Source organism: Macaca mulatta, chromosome 7, assembly GCF_049350105.2.
Source record: "Macaca mulatta isolate MMU2019108-1 chromosome 7, T2T-MMU8v2.0, whole genome shotgun sequence".
Taxonomy (NCBI): domain Eukaryota; kingdom Metazoa; phylum Chordata; class Mammalia; order Primates; family Cercopithecidae; genus Macaca; species Macaca mulatta.
The window spans coordinates 127861723-127881178 of record NC_133412.1 but is presented as its reverse complement, the minus strand read 5'-3'; the positions used below and the strand labels follow the sequence as shown (position 1 = coordinate 127881178).

The window sequence follows — 19456 nt, the reverse complement described above, 5'->3', positions numbered from 1 at the left end:
CTTCCATCCTGCAACATCCTGGAGCTATTTTACCAGACTTCATTTTCCACCATGCTTTTATTTCTGCTGAAATAACGCTAATGCTTCTGCAGAGTGAGCGGCACCTATTTTAATTACGGCTTTGGCTTTCAGGCCAACGGCATGTTACCACTCTGTCACCAGGTTTCACGTTTGCTATTTACATCCTGAAAGTCCCAAGTCACTGCTCAGAAAACTCAATGATCATGATTCAGAGAAGCCTGGGTAACCCAGTGCTGCTCTTGGGCACAATTCATCACAAAAGAGAAGGGAGCAGTCTCTTGGAGCAAATTTTCACTGGGTGCCCTACAGCTGAACCGTGCAAAATCCACTGATGATGAACAGAATCCTGAGCTATTGAATCGTGTTGTAAACATGGTGCTTTATAAGCCAAGGTGATAATGTGGTGTTTTAAGAGTCAGAAATTGTGGGGTGGGGTGCAAATCCCAGCTCAATCAGTACTAGCTCCTTTTCTATAAAACTATTTTGACAAGTTAGAATTGCCCTGGTTACAGGAGTGGAAAAGCCGGCCTCACTCATTTAGTCAAAATGGGGGTCCATTGGGAGTAGGTTTCCTAAAAAAGGCTCCTATCCAACTTCAAAACATGATGAGTTAGGCCTTCCTGAAGAGTTACTTCTAGATGCATTCCTGGGCAATGTAAGCGCCTTTTGGCCCTGTGTTTCTTGAGGCAGGTACACATGGATACTGTTTTTAGAGCAAGCATTGTCCTGTTTCAGTGCCATGTGCTCAAAGAGCACTCCCTCCTGTAAGGAGAACAGATAAACAAAGAAGAGGAAATCCCAGTTCTTAAGAACATAGCCTACTAACCTTTCACCCTCTGGATTGTGGTGAGGCACCTTTCCTTGCCAAGGATTAGAACAAAACTGTTAAAAGAGAAACAAACCAGAGAAGCAAGAGCCTTGACCATTTCATTCCCCTGAAGTCAGGAATTCTAATGACTTGGATGCCGGGTTCTGTAAGCTGTTGGCCAGGGATAGACTCAAGTCCTTTCCCGTGGTCCAGATGCCACATTGTTGGATGCAATGCTAAGAACCACCTACTGTAACTTCCCATCTACCTTTTACATTCTGTGAAGCTGTGGGCTGTGGCTATGGTTGGAAAATACAGACAAACAGGGAGAAGCAGAGCTGTGTCCTGCAGAAGCTGACATGTGATTGAAGGCATGCATGCCTCTGGCTGGCACACAGCTGTTTAGCTTCCTTGGATGCTCCTGATGGACATGCCACTGGGGGTCTCAAACTAGAAAGTCATTCTCTTATGCAGTGTGAGAAAGATAAAGATGCTTTTGCTATATGCTGGGCTGACTTCTTTGCCAAGTGTGGGAATCCTGATATTTGCTCATTCAACATTTATTGAATGCCTATTATTCAATATTGAATACTGAACAATATTCAATATTCAATATTCAACAATATTGAATGCTTGGGGTCCAAGCTCTGTGAAGACGTGACCCTTTCATTAAGGAACTTCTAATCTAGAGAGAATGGCTGACTTACACCAAAATTATAATAGCAATAGGACAAGCGCTGAGTATACACAGTGTTCTAGGGGAGCACAGAACGATGAGCCTTTTGGTTTGCCATAGGGAGTGAAGGGCAGCTTCAAAGTACAATAACTTGGAGTCTCCACTAGGATGGCCACAGTGAGGAAGCCATTTCAGGAAGCAGGAAGGAAACACAGAGTCAAGAGGGCAGAGCAGGGTAGAGCAGACACATGGGTGGATGGGGGGAATGGCTAGAGACAAGGTGGGTCAAATAGGCAGGGGGTCAAATGGCTGAGATATGCAATACTGAACAAAGAGAGTAGACTTCATCTTGTGGGTGGTGAGAAACTGCTGAAACCTGAGTAGCAGAACACAATCAGATGAGTGTGCTAGAAAGGCAATGGCTGTCAACGTAAAAGGCTGGCCTGGCAGATGGTGACGGTGGAGGCCAGGACATGAACTTAGGAAGATCCTGATGGTGGCTTGGGATGCATGACAGAGGAGAAAGAAAGAATGGAAATTGACAGTACTTGAAGCTCAGGGAAGAGCAGGGGGTGACAGAGACAAAGTAGCTGGAGATGACTCCTTTGATTCAGGTTTGGTGCGACAGAGAAAACAGGGCAGCAGCAGGTGTGGGGTGAGAAGAGAGAGAGGGTAAACTCGATTTGAGATCAGCTGGCTGTCAATGCCTTTGGGTCATACAAGGGGAGAAGTCAACCAGTCAAGGTCTTGGAAGAAAGGTATGAGCTGGAGAATAAGTTTCCTTGTCAGTAGCTCATGGTGGTTGTTTTAGCCACACAAGTGGGTGAATCTCTCTGGCGAAGAGCATGGGGTGAGACCCACGGTAGAGCTCTGGGAGTAACAGACTTTCAGGGGGAAGTGCAAGGAGAGAATGCCAACAGGTAGGAGGTTTCTGGGACAAAGCACCACCATGTATGTGCACATCAGTGGGTCTCATCCCACAGTCTTCATCCTTCAGAAAGCTCCTTCTAGACCTTGCTGCAGTCCGCACTGATTTATCTTCTCATGGTCATTCTTGATAATAGTGCTGCACCCATCTTGTATATGCTCTATATTTGCCTGCTGGTCTTTACCAGTGGGATCCAGTTTTAAATCATGCTGATTTCTGTTTCCTTTTTAGAATTCAGATAAATCAGCCACAGGGAGGCTGTGTGGTGTGTACAACAGTTTACACAGAAGCGGGGCTCCAGTTAGAACTGGGACTGCTTGTCTCTAATGCATGCTGCAGAAATGGCTGCAAATTTGACTCAGATCAACAGACCATGCAGCACCTGACCCACAAACAGGGAAACCCCAGAAGAGAGAAAGATGGAATCAGTATTGCTGAAGAGCCCAATATCAAATGCAGCATGAAGGGCAGGGAGAAAGGCATCTCTGGCAGACAGAAACATGAACAGCCTTGTTCCCACGCAAGGGCTCACGTAGGGGTGGTCCTGCTAACTGCAGATGGAAGGTCAACTCCCATTTACCACAGCAAGCCAGGCTATTCTCAATAGCTCTTTCCCTCCAAGATACGACTGCACCCTTGGTCTCTGAGGGGGAGAAGAGGAAAGCCAACTGAGGGGTAAGAAGGTACCCACTCTTCACGTTCCTTTAAAAAATGAAGAGAAGTTTAGCAGCACCATCAAGGTTACAGAAGCTTGTCTTTATTTCTGGCCAGAGCAGAACAAGCAGCTCAGCTCTGTTCCAGCCTCTGTGCAAAAGAGAGCAGGATTGGTCTCAGGCCTCGTTGGTGCTGGATCCTCCTCAGTGTGCTCCTTGATGCCGGGAAGTGTCCATGGAGGCCTCCGGGGAGTCTCCAGGCTTGCGGGAAGCATATATGGGTTCTGGAAGGCGAGAGGTGGCCTATTTTGGAGTAAAATACCCACTTTGACATGTTAGATACAAAGAGGGCCTAATTTTCTCCCTGCAGTTTCCATTAGAGATGACAGGTGAAAGTGCTGTTTTAAAGCAGCCTGCTTTGTGTCATTTTTTTTTTTTTTTTTTTGAGACGGAGTCTCGCTCTGTCACCCGGGCTGGAGTGCAGTGGCCGGATCTCAGCTCACTGCAAGCTCCGCCTCCCGGGTTCACGCCATTCTCCTGCCTCAGCCTCCCGAGTAGCTGGGACTACAGGCGCCCGCCACCTCGCCCGGCTAGCTTTTTGTATTTTTTAGTAGAGACGGGGTTTCACCATGTTAGCCAGGATGGTCTCGATCTCCTGACCTTGTGATCCGCCCGTCTCAGCCTCCCAAAGTGCTGGGATTACAGGCTTGAGCCACCGCGCCCGGCTGCTTTGTGTCATTAAACAGTGGCTGTGTCCATATCAAAGGCTGCCCTCCATGTGCCTGCACAGTCCTTAACACTTCAGAGGAAAATATATGCTTGGTAAGGAGTGAAGGTTAAAAGTCTCACGACTTTTCGAATTTGGGGGGATCCTGAGGATTTGCTTCTCAAAGACCTCAGGGCTGTCAGCCTATCTGAGAAGAGTTAGCACAGTTCCTGGCCCAGGAGCACTCATGCCTGTGGGCCATGTCTTGGCATTTGGAAATTAAAAACAAAAATAAAGCACATTTATTCAATACTGGCCTTCCTTTAAGTGAATTCAAGCAGGCAGCTAGAAAGTCAACATCAAGAAAATAATGACCAGTGTCAATGGCAGCCATGCTGAAACAAACATGTCCCAGCCACTCATGGGGCTGTGCCACTCCCACTCCATCACTCAGACCTCTATGACCCTCGGAACTGCTGTATTTTCAACCCTTCTTACAAAGGTTTCTGACAGGTTCCTTTTTCTTAAAGAGGATCTCACCTCTCCATAACTTTTCCATTCTCATTCTGGAGAAGTAGAGGTTCAAAGGTCTGCATTTCAAAAACAACTGAAAACCCCAAACCGGCTATTTCAGAGTAGACAACATATTTCCTTTACTACGGAGAGAAAAAGTTTATCTAAGTTTCATCTAACGAAAGTCTCCTTAGAAAAGGCAAACAACATATTTTCACAGTCAATGGCCCCTCCACTCCTAATTGCTGTATTTCCAGCAAGGTTCCTGGAGCCAGTTGTTTCTTTTTCTAGTTTTATCATGTCTATATACAAACGATGCATCAGTTTCAATGACTTCTATATTCGTGTGCCAACATAATGCCACACATCATAAGCATACCCGGTTGGTGTTGCTTCGTAATGGTGAGGCTGAAGCTCACAGCATGAGAAACAGAGTGCCAGTCTCCACCCCTCTTCACACAGGCAAGTACAGCAAGAAAGTCACAGAGCTCCTTGCTTCCTAGGAGCCCACATTTATGGTTTTTTCTACCCAGCTACCTGGAATGAAGTCCCTCAGATGAACTTGGTTTCAGGTAAGTGTAATATTATGCTGAAACTGCAGGTGAGGAGAGGAAGTTGGAGCTGTTAGCGAGGCTAAGCCAACCAAGAGCATGGTGCACTGTGGGGCCCATTAAGGGGGTTGCACACCTCCACTGGAATGTTCTACAGTTCCCACACTCACCAGGCCCCATGCTGCCCCCCCATCCCCCATTTCTGTTTCTCCTCCTCTATGCCCTTTGCCTTAGACAACACCGTGGCTTATCCAGATGTTCCAGGCAGACACCTGGGCATCGTTCTAAATTTCTCCTGCTCCATGCCTGTCTATTCAATTGGTTACCAAGCCCTCTCAGCTCTATCTCATGAAGAACCCTGAATACTCCTTTGTCTCTATTCTCACTGCTGCTTGCCTCGGTCCCACTTCCTTTCCCCTCTCAATTACTGAAACGTCCTCCACCTCTCTGCTGGCCTTCAAATCTGGAAGCCCCTGTCCCTTCCACACTTGGATGTATATTCCACTCTGCTTTGAAGGTCATATTTCTAATATGTAGACCTAAGCAGGTCATTCTGCTGCAGAAGTTCCTTCAATAGCTTTGGGATAAAAGAGAATGTCCTTTGCAATGCCCAGGGTCTGGTTTTTCCCTCTCCAGACCCCTTTTTCCCATGTGCCCTTAACACTCAAGCCATGGGATCCATTTGGTCAAGCGCCCTTGTCACTGTGATTTCGTGAATGCTGTTCCCTCTGCATAGAATGCCCTTCCTTCACTTACTATTTGGCTGACCTGTAGTCGTGCTCCGAGACTCAGCTCTAGGCCTCTCCTCCTCTAGGAACCCTCCTCTAGGAACCCTCCACCACTTTGAATGAGGGTCATTCATGGTGCCTGCCCTGACCCAGGGCAAGTCTTTAAGACAGCGTATTTTCACAGCAGGACACTTGCATTAAGTGTCTGTGTTTTTTGTTTTTTGTTTTTTTTCTTATCTGATAGTGATTCGCTTCAGGCAGGAACAGTATCTCTCACCCCTGTCTCTCCAGAAACTAGTTAGTCTAAAGTTTCTCTCAGCAGGTGCTCAAAAAAGTCAATTGACTTGAATGAGGACAAAAGTAACCTGTGAATCAGTAATTTCCCCCTCTCTTTGCTCCCATATAATGCAACCACATCATTCATCACAGCTGTGGCATTTTGTTAAGTCATAGGGTGTTGGGTTTATGCATCATCTTTGAGAACATGGTGCTAATGTAAGTGGGAAATGTGAGTCTTCTGCCAACTGACTTCTATACTTTCTCTCCAGGAAAGTAAGAGAATGTCTTTTCTCTCTCTGAAAGCCTTGTATGAGACAAGAGGCAACAGAGCACATTCCACTCATGAGTTGCCCAGGGAAAGAATGGTATTGCAGTTGAGTACCAACTCACAATCAATAATCTTTCCCCTGAGATGAGTCATAGTGAAGTTTTTGAAATGAACAAAGACACCTGGATGTAGAAACCAAACCAGCCTCCTTAGTCCAAACATGTATAACCAGTAGCCTCCACAGGGAAGGGTAAAAAGGGAAGAAAGTTCATATTTCAATTGTTTCCCACTTCTCTTGGGTTAGTTTCAAGTTAAATGGCGGATATCATTTTTTCTTTAGCTAGAGATATTAGCGTGAGATCTTTACCTCAAGAGACATTTAATCTGTACTTCGAAGTCTACTTAAACCATAAGGATGGACATTTACTAAAGAAGGAAAACCAAAGCACTGTGGGCAGATGTGTTAATCCTTTCAGAGCAGGAGCTGGTCTGCTTGGAAGAGAACTTAGTGACAGTCCCTGGTAGGGAGTGCTAACACCAAGACGAGAAGGGGGCTTGATCCATGCATGTGAAAAATGCAAAGAGCAAGAATGCTGGACCATGAGATTTATTCCATACGCTTGACCCAAGAGGTACACTCCTAAGGGAGGATATGTAGCCAGACCTGGCCAGTCTAGCTGGATGAAAGGAAGGAATGGATGAATACCACAGTGTTTCAGAGAGATGTTCACAGCTGTTGGCTGTAAAAAGGAATTCACACTAAATCAAGTTCAACTATAATAACTTTTTATTCTTTTCCCAAGGTGCAACGTGAGGGCAAGACACATTCTATATGGATTTGAGAACTCTTCCAATTCTACTAAGCTTTCTTGTTGTTCTTCTAAACTGGATGTTTAACTATTAGAAAAATAGCATTAGATGATGGCACCCCAAAGTGGACCAGCAAGTACTTTAAAACAGCTGCGACTCCTGCCAAAGGGCCTGGGTCATAGAAAAGAAAGATTGTAGAGCCAAGAGGAAGAGTCAGCTCTTTTTCAAAGCACCTCACTTGGTTTTATATCTCATTTCTTTATTTTTATTTTTTATTTTTTTATTTGAGATGGAGTCTCACTCACTCTTGCCCAGGCTGGGGTGCAGTGGTGCAATCTTGGCTCACTGCAACCTCTATCTCCCGGGTTCAAGTGATTCTCCAGCTTCAGCCTCCAGAGTAGCTGAGATTACAGGTATGCGCCACCACACCTAATTTTTGTATTTTTAGTAGAGATGGGGTTTTGCCATGTTGGCCAGGCTGGTCTTGAACTCCTGACCTCAAGCGATCCACCTGCCTCAGCCTTCCAAAGTGTTGGGATTACAGGCGTGAGCCACCACACCCGGCCATATCTCATGTCTTTAAAAGTGTGAGTTATTTTGAAAATTTAAACCAGCACCTGCTCTTAGACATGGAGATCAAATGACAAAGCCTTGGGTTATAAGCCAGGCTGCTTCTTGGGTGCACTCCTAGGAAGCCATTTCGAATAATATCTGGTGGCAGAAGAGTCCTCAGGGTCCTTGCAGCAGTGGCATCTTGCAGCAGGGCTGGGGAGGGACATTTGTATTGAACAAATACTGGCCCGTGACACTTCGGAATGCTAGTGTTTTTGGGTGTGGACATTTTTTCTGTCTGACCTGTCAGCTAAACTGCAAATATACTTTTCCCACAAATAGAATCCTTCATCATCTATAATGTTTCTTCCTTCAAACTTTTTTTTTTTTTCCATTTAACTTGCTATTGACTTTATACTTGGAATCCCAATCCAGTTCTTGGAAGAAGGGAAGTTCAGTAGGTCAGAGAAGATGGAAATACATCAGGCCATCAAATAGCCTGTTTTCTGCCTGCACCCCTTGGGCCTATAAAGAAAATCCTGGATATGAGATCTTGTCTGTGTCATTTTTCTGACTGAATTGGCTCTGAAGAGACAGTTCTCACCAATTCTAACGAAAGGACTTGAATAGGCTTAGATATGGTATATTCCTTAACCTTTGCAATATTTTGGCTTTTGTCCTAAAATGGGGATAGGGCATTTATTCAACTTTTCTCTCATTCCTCTTTAAAAACCTGTTATCTTTATTTCTCACCTCAAAATGGCAGCACTCAATGAGCATACCTTGACCTACTTTGGGAGAATGTCAAAAGTGTGCATAAGGGCCTCAAAAAAAAAAAAAAAAAAAAAGAAAGAAAGAAAACAAAGTAGAAGGGAGAAGAATATATATCCAAAAACAAGACAGTGGAATCAGCATTCTTCTTTGGGCGAGATCTTTCTCCTGGTGAATGGCCCTTCTCTGGGATCCTCCTTGCTTTTCAAACACAAAGGCCAATGCTTCATCCCCACAGTTACCAACTAGAACTGCAACGTGGGCTTTCTTGGAAACCGTCCAGACACTGAACTTCACCTGGAAAGAAGCTAGTTAAAAGCAACGGCTGTCTCAGCCTCCCTTGGTCTTTCAGCTATTTTGATGCCGATTGACAGATGCCAAGCCAGGCTTACCTAGAGCAGGGTTGAGCCTCACTTGCTATGCACCACCTGTGGCTCAGCTGCTTTAACACATAACCATGTAGCATAAACTCAGAAATGAGTTTTGCTAGTGCTCCAAAATTGTGATACAGTCCCCTGAAAACTCTGAAGTAGAAAGAAGACACACATCCCCTTCGTACCCAAGTGACACATGGCTTTAGCTGCCTGTTATACACCTTTAAAGACCCATTTGTATCACCATTAAGACACATCCCCTTACTCTGGGCACTCAGCACTGGAACCATCAATGAAACGGGCGTGGGATGGAGAGGGCGCAGGCCTAAGCAGGAGGAAGATTCAAGGAATGTGCCAGCTTCTTGTCAGCCTGATTCTCAGAGTTGATAAGCTCCATTTTTCAGCCTGGTGCTCCCTTATAACCGGTAGTTGGGCAGTCAAGGGCATACTTTCTGTGCCAGGCTTCCATGAAGACAGGGGAATCAGTACAGGGCTTCCTATGTCAACACTGATCATTTACAAGGGGAAGATCGGAAACAGCAAAACCTCAGGACTACTCTACTAATGCCAGCAAACAGGCTGTTCTCAGAGCCTCCCCTCAGCATGCTAGTCCCCAAAGCATGAGTGGTTACTGTTTCACCATCTAAAATTGTCATTAGTGTGTCTCTGATGCGCATCTTTGCCTAAGGGCTTCCCAGCCCTTGTACAAGTGGAGTTTTAAAATATAGCATGCACGTACCTTCTTTGTACCTATCATAAGTAATTTGGGAATCTATCTCCTGATGAATATCTTTAGAAGAGGATAGACTCACAAGGCAATGGAGGAATTTATTTATGCTGCACAAAAGGTCTTTATCACCTGTATGCAAATCTGTTATCAGGATTAAAACACTGTTAGAGATTCTCAGTGGTATTTTCATGTCCCTTAAATAGATGCAGAGGAAAGGGTTTAAAGGTTTCTTTGGATATCAAAGAGAAGAGGAGAGAGAAAGGAAGCACTACTGCAATTCTGCACCAAGATATATTTAAAAAGGAAAAGAAAAATCCCGTGGTTTGTTTTTCTGAATTATTGACAGGTCCCTAGCCACAGCAACGAGGTGGAAGGTTGGAGCAGCTCAGTAGCTTTACAAACAGAAGATCCTATCACTGTTAGCTGTGACTCATTTAATGGTCTGCAAGTCACTGCAATGCAAAACAAAACAAAACAAAAAAAGAGTGTTGACTTCTCTTACTCTGGTTCCTATTTGCCAGATTTTGGCAAGAAGCACTGGAAGGGGAATCTGAGCTCTTTCTGCCATGGTCAACCTGGAGTTCTTGAAGGGACAGATCAAATGCGTAAGCCTGGGGAAGGGGTGGGGTCCTTCTCTCTTGCTGACTACCTCTCTTTTTTTACCCTCTGGTCTCCAATAAAGGGAGGGGCTCTGTCCCCAGTGGTTTCTCGTTCAGTCACTCACCTTTCATACCACTACCTTCTTCTTGGAATGTGTTACGAGCAGTGGTCTGATCTTCTAAGTGTTCACTCCCACCACTTCCTGAAGAGGCTACACTGCTTTGTGGAGACAGGGGGGCATGATCGGATGGGAGGCACTGGGGTCCTCTAGCTCGTAAGTCCTCATGAGACATCCATCCATGTCCTAGAGGCTGGTTTGGCACATTCATGGGTGGGGTAAGGGACACAGATCGTTTCAAAGGGCTGTGGTGTGCCTGGCCTGAGAGAACTGGAAAAAAAAATAAAATGAAATAGGTTATTCCCCCCCCTTTATCCTGGGACGCCGAAGAACCCACAATACCTCTTAACCCTGAGAGATACCACTAATTGTCTTACAACTCCATCCATGGTCACAGCAGGTTGAATACAGGCCTGGCATGGTCGTTTTCTTCAGGCGGTTTAAAAGGATGCTGTCTGTCCCTCTCAGTGGGTTAGGCTTCTCCGAGGAGGCCAAACCTATAGTGTCCACACATTGATCCTTAGCCTTTGTGGGTCTGGATCTGGTTTGGGTTCTAACTCTAGAAATCAGGATTCATAGGAGTGGGCCCATAAATCAGGCAAGGCTTGATAGCCATCTGCCAAAAGCAAAAAGAACATGTGCTGGACAAGTATGTTGCTGTTGTTTTTTAAACAGAAATTCTGACATTACCCATGTTGTTCAGGAGGACATCTTGAAGGGCAGCCAGGCTGGCCATTGTTTGGTATCTTTGCAGGGCTGAACCAGAAGAAGGTAGACTAGTCTTTCCAACCAGGATTCAGGGAACTGTGGCCTCTGAAGGGTGGTATGGCTCAGCAGGGGCCCCCGTACTAACATGACCTCAGGGTATGGGGCACTGCAGCTAGCTGTGGGTGAAAGGGTTGCTTCTTCTAGGGCTGATTCTTTCCCTTGGCCTCACAGGTTAATGCCAAACTTTGTATTGCAAACACTTCCAGGTAACAAGGCTTTCATTCAGAAGCCAGTGGGGTCCTCTCAGGAAGCTGGGAATGGTTTTTACCAGCATGTTCAGCCCTTCTGCACAGTGGACAACATCCGCGCAGCCCCCATCTTTAATTTCTTTTCCAGAAAACTAGGAAAAAGCAACATAACTCATATAACTAGCCAAATTAAATTGAAGTCATTCAAGGGAGGGATTTAACAAAAACCAACGCTGAGGGAGTCGATGTTAGCCTTGGTTGGTTTTTCTGGGTGTGTAAAGTGACAACTTTACAAAATAAGTCTATTCATAACATTCTCTCAGCACCAGTTCCTGACAGGTCCGGTTTATTTTGACTGCTGCTGTACTAACATGGAATTGAGCCACATGCATTTTTAAACATTTTTCAGGGAAGCCATTAAATTCCATCTCAGGCTCTATCCCCATCAATGAGGCATTTGCTCTCCCAAATTTAGATGAGCACTTCTTTGTGGGTGTTAATCTATGTTTTTCAGTAAGCAGACCAGGCATCTCAATGGTGAGAGGTCCTGCTTTTGGCTAAACTGCGTTTCTGGTAGGGCAGTCCCGACATAAAGGCCTGGGCAGATTACTGTGTTCCCTACTTCAAAAGATAAAGGCCAGAGTCAAAAGGCTGGATGTTTCCAGAAGTGTGTTTGGGGCAGTAGTGGGCTGGGTAAGCTGCTGCCAGGCAGCTGGCAGTCACCAAGCCTGAGAGTCATGGAGCTCAGGCCTCTGTGGTCAGTGTTTCCATTTGGCCTTGTGTGGCCAGAAGGGCAGCCTTGTATGTGAAGTGGGGACAATCGGAAGGGCTATAAACTTCTTTATGAATGAAAAGGGGGGACAAAAGAGGGCTGCCGAGTTTAGTATTTGTAACCTGAGAAATTTCCAATTTGGGTAGACTCTATCAAAGGCAAGGAAATATCATCTAACTTAAAAATATGCAAAGGGAACATTGTTTTAAAAATATTGACCCTAACAGGCTTAAATGGCTTGCATTGCTACTAAATAGACTAAGGAAGAAACTATTTAAAAAGGCTCCCTGGAAAATGCATTGCTACCTGGTTGGACCAGAATTAGCAAGAGAAAAAGGTGGGGGGGCGGGGTAGGGGGGAAGCAGAGAAAGAAAAAAATAAAACAAAGCAGCAGCAAAAATGAAGAGAGAAGCCAATAGGAAGAAAAGCCAGACATCCAGAAAATCCATTTCATGCCTGTCTAAGTATTTATATAAAATTGGGCAGACTTGTTTAGGGCTGCCCTGAGTGCTGGGACATTCCAGCTTAGACATCTTTGCTTTCTGGTACTTCTGCAACCATTTCAGAATATCTGGTGGATGCTTTGACTGGTGCCTGCCAGGTGTATCCCAAGTGGAAGTGGGGGTTCCTCCGCGTAGCCAGGAGTAGTCAGTCTGAAGCCACAGAAACAGGGCTTGCCAAAGAGGGGCACACAGCTCAGAGACAGTGGAACCCTTAGTACTGGGGCTGGTTGGAGGCCATAACTGAATAGGTAACTAATCGCTAACCACGGGAGGTTACTGCTAGGACAGTCCTCATCTTTCGTATGGATGCTGAGAACAATACAATACGTACACTGTAGTTGAATTCCATTATTGCATGGAGCCAATTTGCTTCTTTCCATTTTAATCTATTTTTTAATCCATGCTATCTCCTCCACTGAGGGGCATCCTTGGGGAAGCTGTCAGTTATCCAAGGACTTCACTGGCTATTGAGATCAGAGCTAAATGTTAACCTAACTTAATGGACTTACAGGGATTTGTACATAGAAACCCACACCCATTTCTTCACACTTTTCTGAGTTTAACTGCAGTCATAAGGGATATGATATGAACTTGGCCTGTGCCTCTAAGGAAACATCAATTATACCTGAGGTGCCAGGGTCTTTTCCTGATGACTTTCTATAAAGGGCTCATACCCTTTATATCTGAACAAACACTGCTTGGTTCCCACAGCTGCCACCAAATTCAGGAATATCTCTGTAGAAGCCAACGTGCTGTGGTAACTAAGCACAGTGTCTCACACTAAGCTTCTGATTTGCAGACAGGGCCGTGGGTTTAGAGCCAGGCTGAATGCCACACCTCAATCAAAAGTCGTACTGGGTAAATGCCTCTGTTCTCCAAAAAGAACCGAGGCCCGGTAGCAGTACAGGCTTGTCTTCTTGTGGGAAGGAGACGAAAGCAGGTGACAAGTGCCTTGGCAACAGTGCCACTTTGGGGTGAAGACAGATATTCAGGTTTAGGCAATGGTGACCACAAAGCCGATTTTGGTGTTACCTCTTGCACTGGAGCACTTTGTTTGGCATAAAGTAGCAGAGGAAATGCTGTCATGGGCAGAAAGAGGCTACAAGAAAATAGGCCGTGCAGTTGTGGAATTGATGATGGGGCCAGTGGCAGAGTACCAGTGGTTGTTTCATCCCCAGCCCCTACCCTTTCTTAACTAAGAGATCTCATTTGAAGTGACAACAGAGGGTGATAGGGACATTCGGGCAGATTTATTTATTTATTTTTCCCTATGAGTAGGGCGGGAAGAGCAGTAAATACAGACTTCTGAGAAGCTTTTCAGCGTGGTGCTAGCTGCCCCAGTATGTCTCTAGCCAGAGGCTTCTAGATGTTCTTGTTTGTGGACTGCTGTGCAGTAGACAATGGCTAACGATTCACTCAGACCTCAGCTACCCAGAAGTCCTATTCAAATGCTGCCGAATTAAGTATACCTTAAAAAAAAAATCTCAACCTAGATTAGAAATTGGCAAGTCCAGCAGAACTGAGGTCCTCAATTTATACTGCATTTGTGACTTTCATAATAGTGCGGGTAGAGGGACAGCATATTTCAGGATGGATTCATTATATTGAAAAGCATACTGAAAATTACTCAGGGGAACAAAATTGTGCTTTTTTTTTTTTTTTTTGAGACGGAGTCTCGCTCTGTCTCCCTGGCTGGAGTGCAGTGGCGCGATCTCGGCTCACTGCAAGCTCCGCCTCCCGGGTTCCTGCCATTCTCCTGCCTCAGCCTCCCAAGTAGCTGGGACTACAGGCGCCCACCACTGCACCCGGCTAATTTTTTGTATTTTTTTTTTTTTTTTTTTAGTAGAGACGGGGTTTCACCATGGTCTCGATCTCCTGACCTTGTGATCTGTCCGCCTCGGCCTCCCAAAGTGCTGGGATTACAGGCGTGAGCCACCGCGCCCGGCCTGTGCCTTCTTACTCTTAAAACATGGAAACCAAAATGTAATAATTGTATACAGTATGGATCCAAAATTGTTTCTATTTTTAAAAACCTCTATAAAAATTTTAGGTCTGTAATATACACAATATATGCCAGTATGCATGCATGCATACATCATTAGGACACTGTAATTTTTGAAACTTTTTAAATTCAAATGAATTAAAAGTAAATAATATTAACTAAGTCTAGTTGAAATATAGAAACAGCAGTTAAAAGTAATCTTGCTACAGCAGTCGGGCAGTGGGAGTCCAGAGGGTCTTATAATCTTGTTATAAACTTGGTCATACTATCAGGACCAGTCAACTTTTCTGACCTCATCTAACCTTATGATTTTTCATCTCCTAGCATCTTTAATGAGACCCCTTTCAGCACCTTTGAAGGGGAAAATATGATACCTGGCTCTGCATTCTGTTCATTTAAGTAATTTCTTTAAACCCTGGGATTCAGATTTCTTTCCTATTTCCTTTGACTAACTTTGACTCCATCTCGATTTTATTTATTGAAATAAGAGTCAGAAAAAGATGTTTCAGAATATTTAGTACTCTTTAAGGAAAATTAACTATCTACCTTTTTCTGCCTTCTAATATGAGAAATAAGGGGGTTTATGGATGGAAGAAAGTTTGGGATACTGGCCTGACTATCTCCTTGGTTCATTGTTAGGTTAAATACATACCTCACTGTCAAGGAGAAAAGTGATCCATATATGCTTTAAAAATTATTTAAAGCATAATTTTAAATAATTTATAATAAATTAAATGATTTAAAAATTATTTAAAGCATGTTTTAAAAATGTTGGGAACATATATTCCTAGCATTTTAGAACTGGAAGTCTTCTGAAAGAATATAATTCAGTAATGCCTAATCTGGGAGCTATGGGTCCCTGGGCAGTAGAAAGACCCCCAAATCCCTACATACACCAAGTATTGTTAGTGGATGAAATACTATGTCATGTATGCCTTTTCTACATATAGAGAGGTTATTGGAATTAATACAACATAAATTAATGTAACGTAATTTAAACATATGCTGAGTACATAGACCTTTTGTCTTTTTTAAAAAAATCAGATTTGAAATACAATTGTGGTTTTAATGGGGACCCCGATTTTTAAATATTAGTTATTAACTTACACAGTTCATATGTACTTTTGATCTAGCACACTCATTTGACAGAGATGATTTGTTGCTTTATGCTGTCTTTGTTGAGTGAGCCTTCAATGGGCAGTCTGGGTAGCCTCAGGAACTTGTGTGCTATATTACCTTCAATTGGTCAACTATCTCCTCAAATTCAAGCAAACCATTACTTTCTTTTTTGCTGTCACTATGTGTTTCGAACTATTTCCAGGCTTAGCCTTTTGTTTTAGAGTCTAGAAGCTGAAGCTGCTGAAACTGCCAGAAATTTGACTTCCTTTTGAATAAGGGCATTAAATATCCCTACACTCCTAATATCATTCTCTATACCAAACCAGATTCCCTGGGTTCTCAACCCAAGGTTGGGTTCTGTGCTCTCATCATGCCCTGTGAGTCCAGCCACATAGAGATGATTTGCAACTTTAATCTTTTTTCCTTCTAAACTAGTCTCTCTTCATTTTTAATTCAAGAAGCTGCCTTTCTCATAGAAAAACATACTCTTCATTAAATTTTCAAATTTCTAGATGCTCACATGATAGAATTCAATCCAAATAGTTAGCACAACTAAACCTTATAAAAATAAGTCATTCCAATTTAGGGGTTTTAAAAGGTAGAATGAGGATGCCAAATGTTTGCACATTATTTTAAAGTATCTTATATTCTCCTTGAATTAAGAGGTCCTGGCCAATCCCCTGTGACTCAGGTGATGTATGCTGTGTGTCCACATACTTAGGACAAAGCAGGGCAGAATTTTACTTTTATGTTGCTAATTTTACTCATCTGTTACTTTAACAATATTTTCTAGGCTCATTCCCAAAAGAAATTCAGAAGTATCAGTAGAACCTTCGCTGTAAACAAAAATTTGAGGCTTCACAGCATACAATTCTTAAGTTTTGCTGCAGGAGATTGTTTGATACTTATCAAGTCTAAAGAATAAAAAGGTCAGCCCACTGCCAGCTACAAAAAGGTGATTGTTTCAAAGGAATTGGGAGGGGTTGGGGGTTGGGAGTTTCTGTTCATTTTGTTAGGTTTCAGCCTGCTTCTCAGGGATATTTCAGTTCCCGTCCCACAAATTTTTTGGATAACACCAGTTTCAGAGCATCTAAGAACTACTAAAGGCTTTCAATTTTCAAAGAATGTTCTGCTAACACCACTTGTATAAATAATTCCAGGCGTTTGCTTAAAAAAAGCCAACATTTTAAGCAAGGCTCAATGGTGAAATGACATTACACCCTGGATTCCTCTTCTTTAGTTGGTTTTGTGGTGTCACAACCAGTAATCTGAAGCCCTGTGATAGGAATCTTTGGAGAAGAAAAGATTAATAGTACTTCAAGAATACATTGTGAAACATACAAAACCAGAGTATTTGATCAGTGACATCATGCAAAAAAATAAATAAATAACACCAGATTTGTGTAAGTGGGGTAGAAGGGAGAGGAAGAGAGGGGAATATTAATCACTAAGGTTAAAAATAACATGCTCTGTCATCACTGCTTCAGGGAATAGATTAAAAGCCAATCTGAAAGGTTAAAAGCCTCAACTCTGCATGCTTGCTCTCTGCTTCTTGACCAAAGGTTTGAAAAACCAGTGCTTAGAACATCTGGACACCAGAAGACGATTCTCCTAAAAAGACTTTGGACTCCACCTCATTCCAGGGGAAGAAGAGAGAACATGCTACAAAGCAAAGATGTGGTCGGTGGACGGGATGTTCCTGACAAGCCCAAGGAGGAAGCCACACACTTTCTGTGAAAAGAAAGTGTATACTTGCCTATGCAAATCAAACCAAAAGGAGACTCTAGAAGAAGAAAAAGCTGCAAAGAACATCACAACAGGGATGACAAATACACACAGCTAACTTTCTCTTTCCCCCATGACGTCTCGTTTTTATACAGCACTGAAATGAAAGCATTCTGATGCAGGGAAAAGCAACTGGGGAGGCTTTCTCAGTACCATGAGTCCTTGTCACTGGTGTCAGCTCTTACTACTCTATAGATGGCTCAGTTTTCGGACAGAGCAAAGATGTATGTTTCTGCCTTCACATTATCACTTAAACATTTGAGCTTTTGAGAAATAAATTAGAATGTTTCTGGCAGACTTTTATTACCGCATTAATCTTTGGTACATTTCATCTGTCCTCTTTTGTCAGCTTCTATAATGGCAAAACTGGGTGTCATCCAGTAGAAAATCTATTTTAGATAACGGCTGTTTGACTTTACATTGTCATTATTTATGAAATACCTTAGATAAGAAGCCAATATGTGTATACTTTAAATAGAAATCAGTAAATTTCACTCACACTTAACTTCAAATCAAGCAATCCTAAAAGGACACTACCTCAATCCTTTCATTCCATCCTATCAAAACCAATGACAACTTTCATCATCTATGAAAGCAATTTTACACCTTTGAAGCAGATGTGTAGGCTAATTCAAGAAACGATGGGATCAACTAGGCTACTTTGAAGTTTCCTTCATACGGGTTAACTTCTACTTTTCTGTACTGCTTCTTTTTGTATCTACCATTATACTAAACCCTTAAGTTTATCCATGAATTTCTATTCACATAAAATGAAGAGATTTCTAGAAATGAGTTTAGACAGAACTGTAGAATTTTATTATTTCACCAAGTAGGGAAAATAGAGTTAAGCAAGTGGCCAGGAGTGAATATAAGCAGATATTTCTTTTTTAATGTTCCCATGTATCTGTAAAAATGCTCCAGTCACTGTGTGTAGAGAAGCAAGGTAGTAGAGAAACTCAGAAGCGAGATGTTTGATGACAAAAACTTGCCTCCTACCCTTTTCTCAAAAGATAACTCTCAAATTGTAAGTGCTGTTTCATCAGCTCACATGCCTATGCAGAAGGTGCTTCTGAGGTTTATGCAATACAGCACCCATCCCGCGCTTAACAGCACCACCCAGACTGCTACTGAGTGTGGGAATCAGCAAGACCATCCAAGTTTGGAACTTCAAATAGCCAGGATTTCATGACTGAGCCACCAAGAGCCTCTCAGAGCATCAGTCCCAAGGAGATGGCCAGAGTCACTGAACACATCATCAGCGTGTCCTTTTTCACCTTGTTACCACCAGCACTTGTCAAGAAGAGCAGTGAGTCAATTGCTTGAATGGAGGTACCAAAGGATATTTTAAAACCATGTCTACTAACTCCTGTCTTGAGCTGAACCACAGGCCAGGTCTTCCTTCACGGCTGCTGAAGCTTAAAGGCTCACAGATAACATGGAACAGTGGCTCTCACTGATCAGGTAAGGACAGGCATCATCAGAGGATGCCTAAATCCTATGGCCAGCAGGGCCTTGCAGCCACATACATGACCAGGATTTCTGAGTATGAAACCCTAAAGTCTGCCTTGATCAAACAGCATTTTTTTCTTTTTCTTTCTAGTTTTAGGAGAAGGGCTGTAAATAATTAAAAATGTATTATGTAGCCCTGACTAATTCTTAACTTAGCTCCTTGATAAAAGGAGAACAGCAGATTCTCAGCATGGCAGCGAGCAGGGCAATTTACTGATTAGGGAATTGGTTCTTGTTTTCATTAAAGCATTCAATCTACATGTCAAATGCAACAATACACATAAATGACCATTCAAAAAAAAAACACACAATTTGAGTTTACACTACTAATTAGATGATTTTTTTTTGTTGTTAATTAGGAGAAATTGGATGGTTTAGGCTCTCCTGGCTCCTTAATTATATTTGATTGAATCGCCATGTGATTCAGACAAGCTCTGGAGGCTCCACAACACCCCAATTCCCACTTTCACTTCACCTTCAGCCTCTTACCAAATTCTAAATCATCACAGCCTTACCCTGTGGGTGTTGGAACATGGTGAGATTGGTACTGTGTTTGTAAAACTGATTTACTGTGGTCTGTAATTACACATAACGATTTGAATTTTTGACTTGGCACTGCATTTTTCATTTAAACCGTACCGTTCTTCTCTGCTCCAGAGAAACAGCATTTACGTAATTGCTCTCAACTCATCTACTTGGGTATTATAAATCAGTCGTGCAATAA

At 43.1% G+C, this 19456-nt stretch overlaps 1 protein-coding gene across 5 annotated transcripts in view; it reads right to left on the bottom strand.

Annotated features, from left to right (window-relative positions):
• SAMD4A (sterile alpha motif domain containing 4A) overlaps positions 1 to 19456 on the bottom strand; it is a 228680-nt gene that overhangs the window by 45160 nt on the left and 164064 nt on the right. For 3 of the 5 annotated variants that reach the window (XM_015143720.3, XM_001086657.4, XM_077941036.1), the window contains one exon: positions 10093 to 10356. The exons of the other annotated variants lie outside the window; for them this stretch is intronic. In XM_015143720.3, coding sequence (XP_014999206.1) covers positions 10093 to 10356 — 264 coding nt within the window. The remainder of the gene's footprint in view (positions 1 to 10092; positions 10357 to 19456) is intronic. 5 annotated transcript variants of the gene reach the window in all.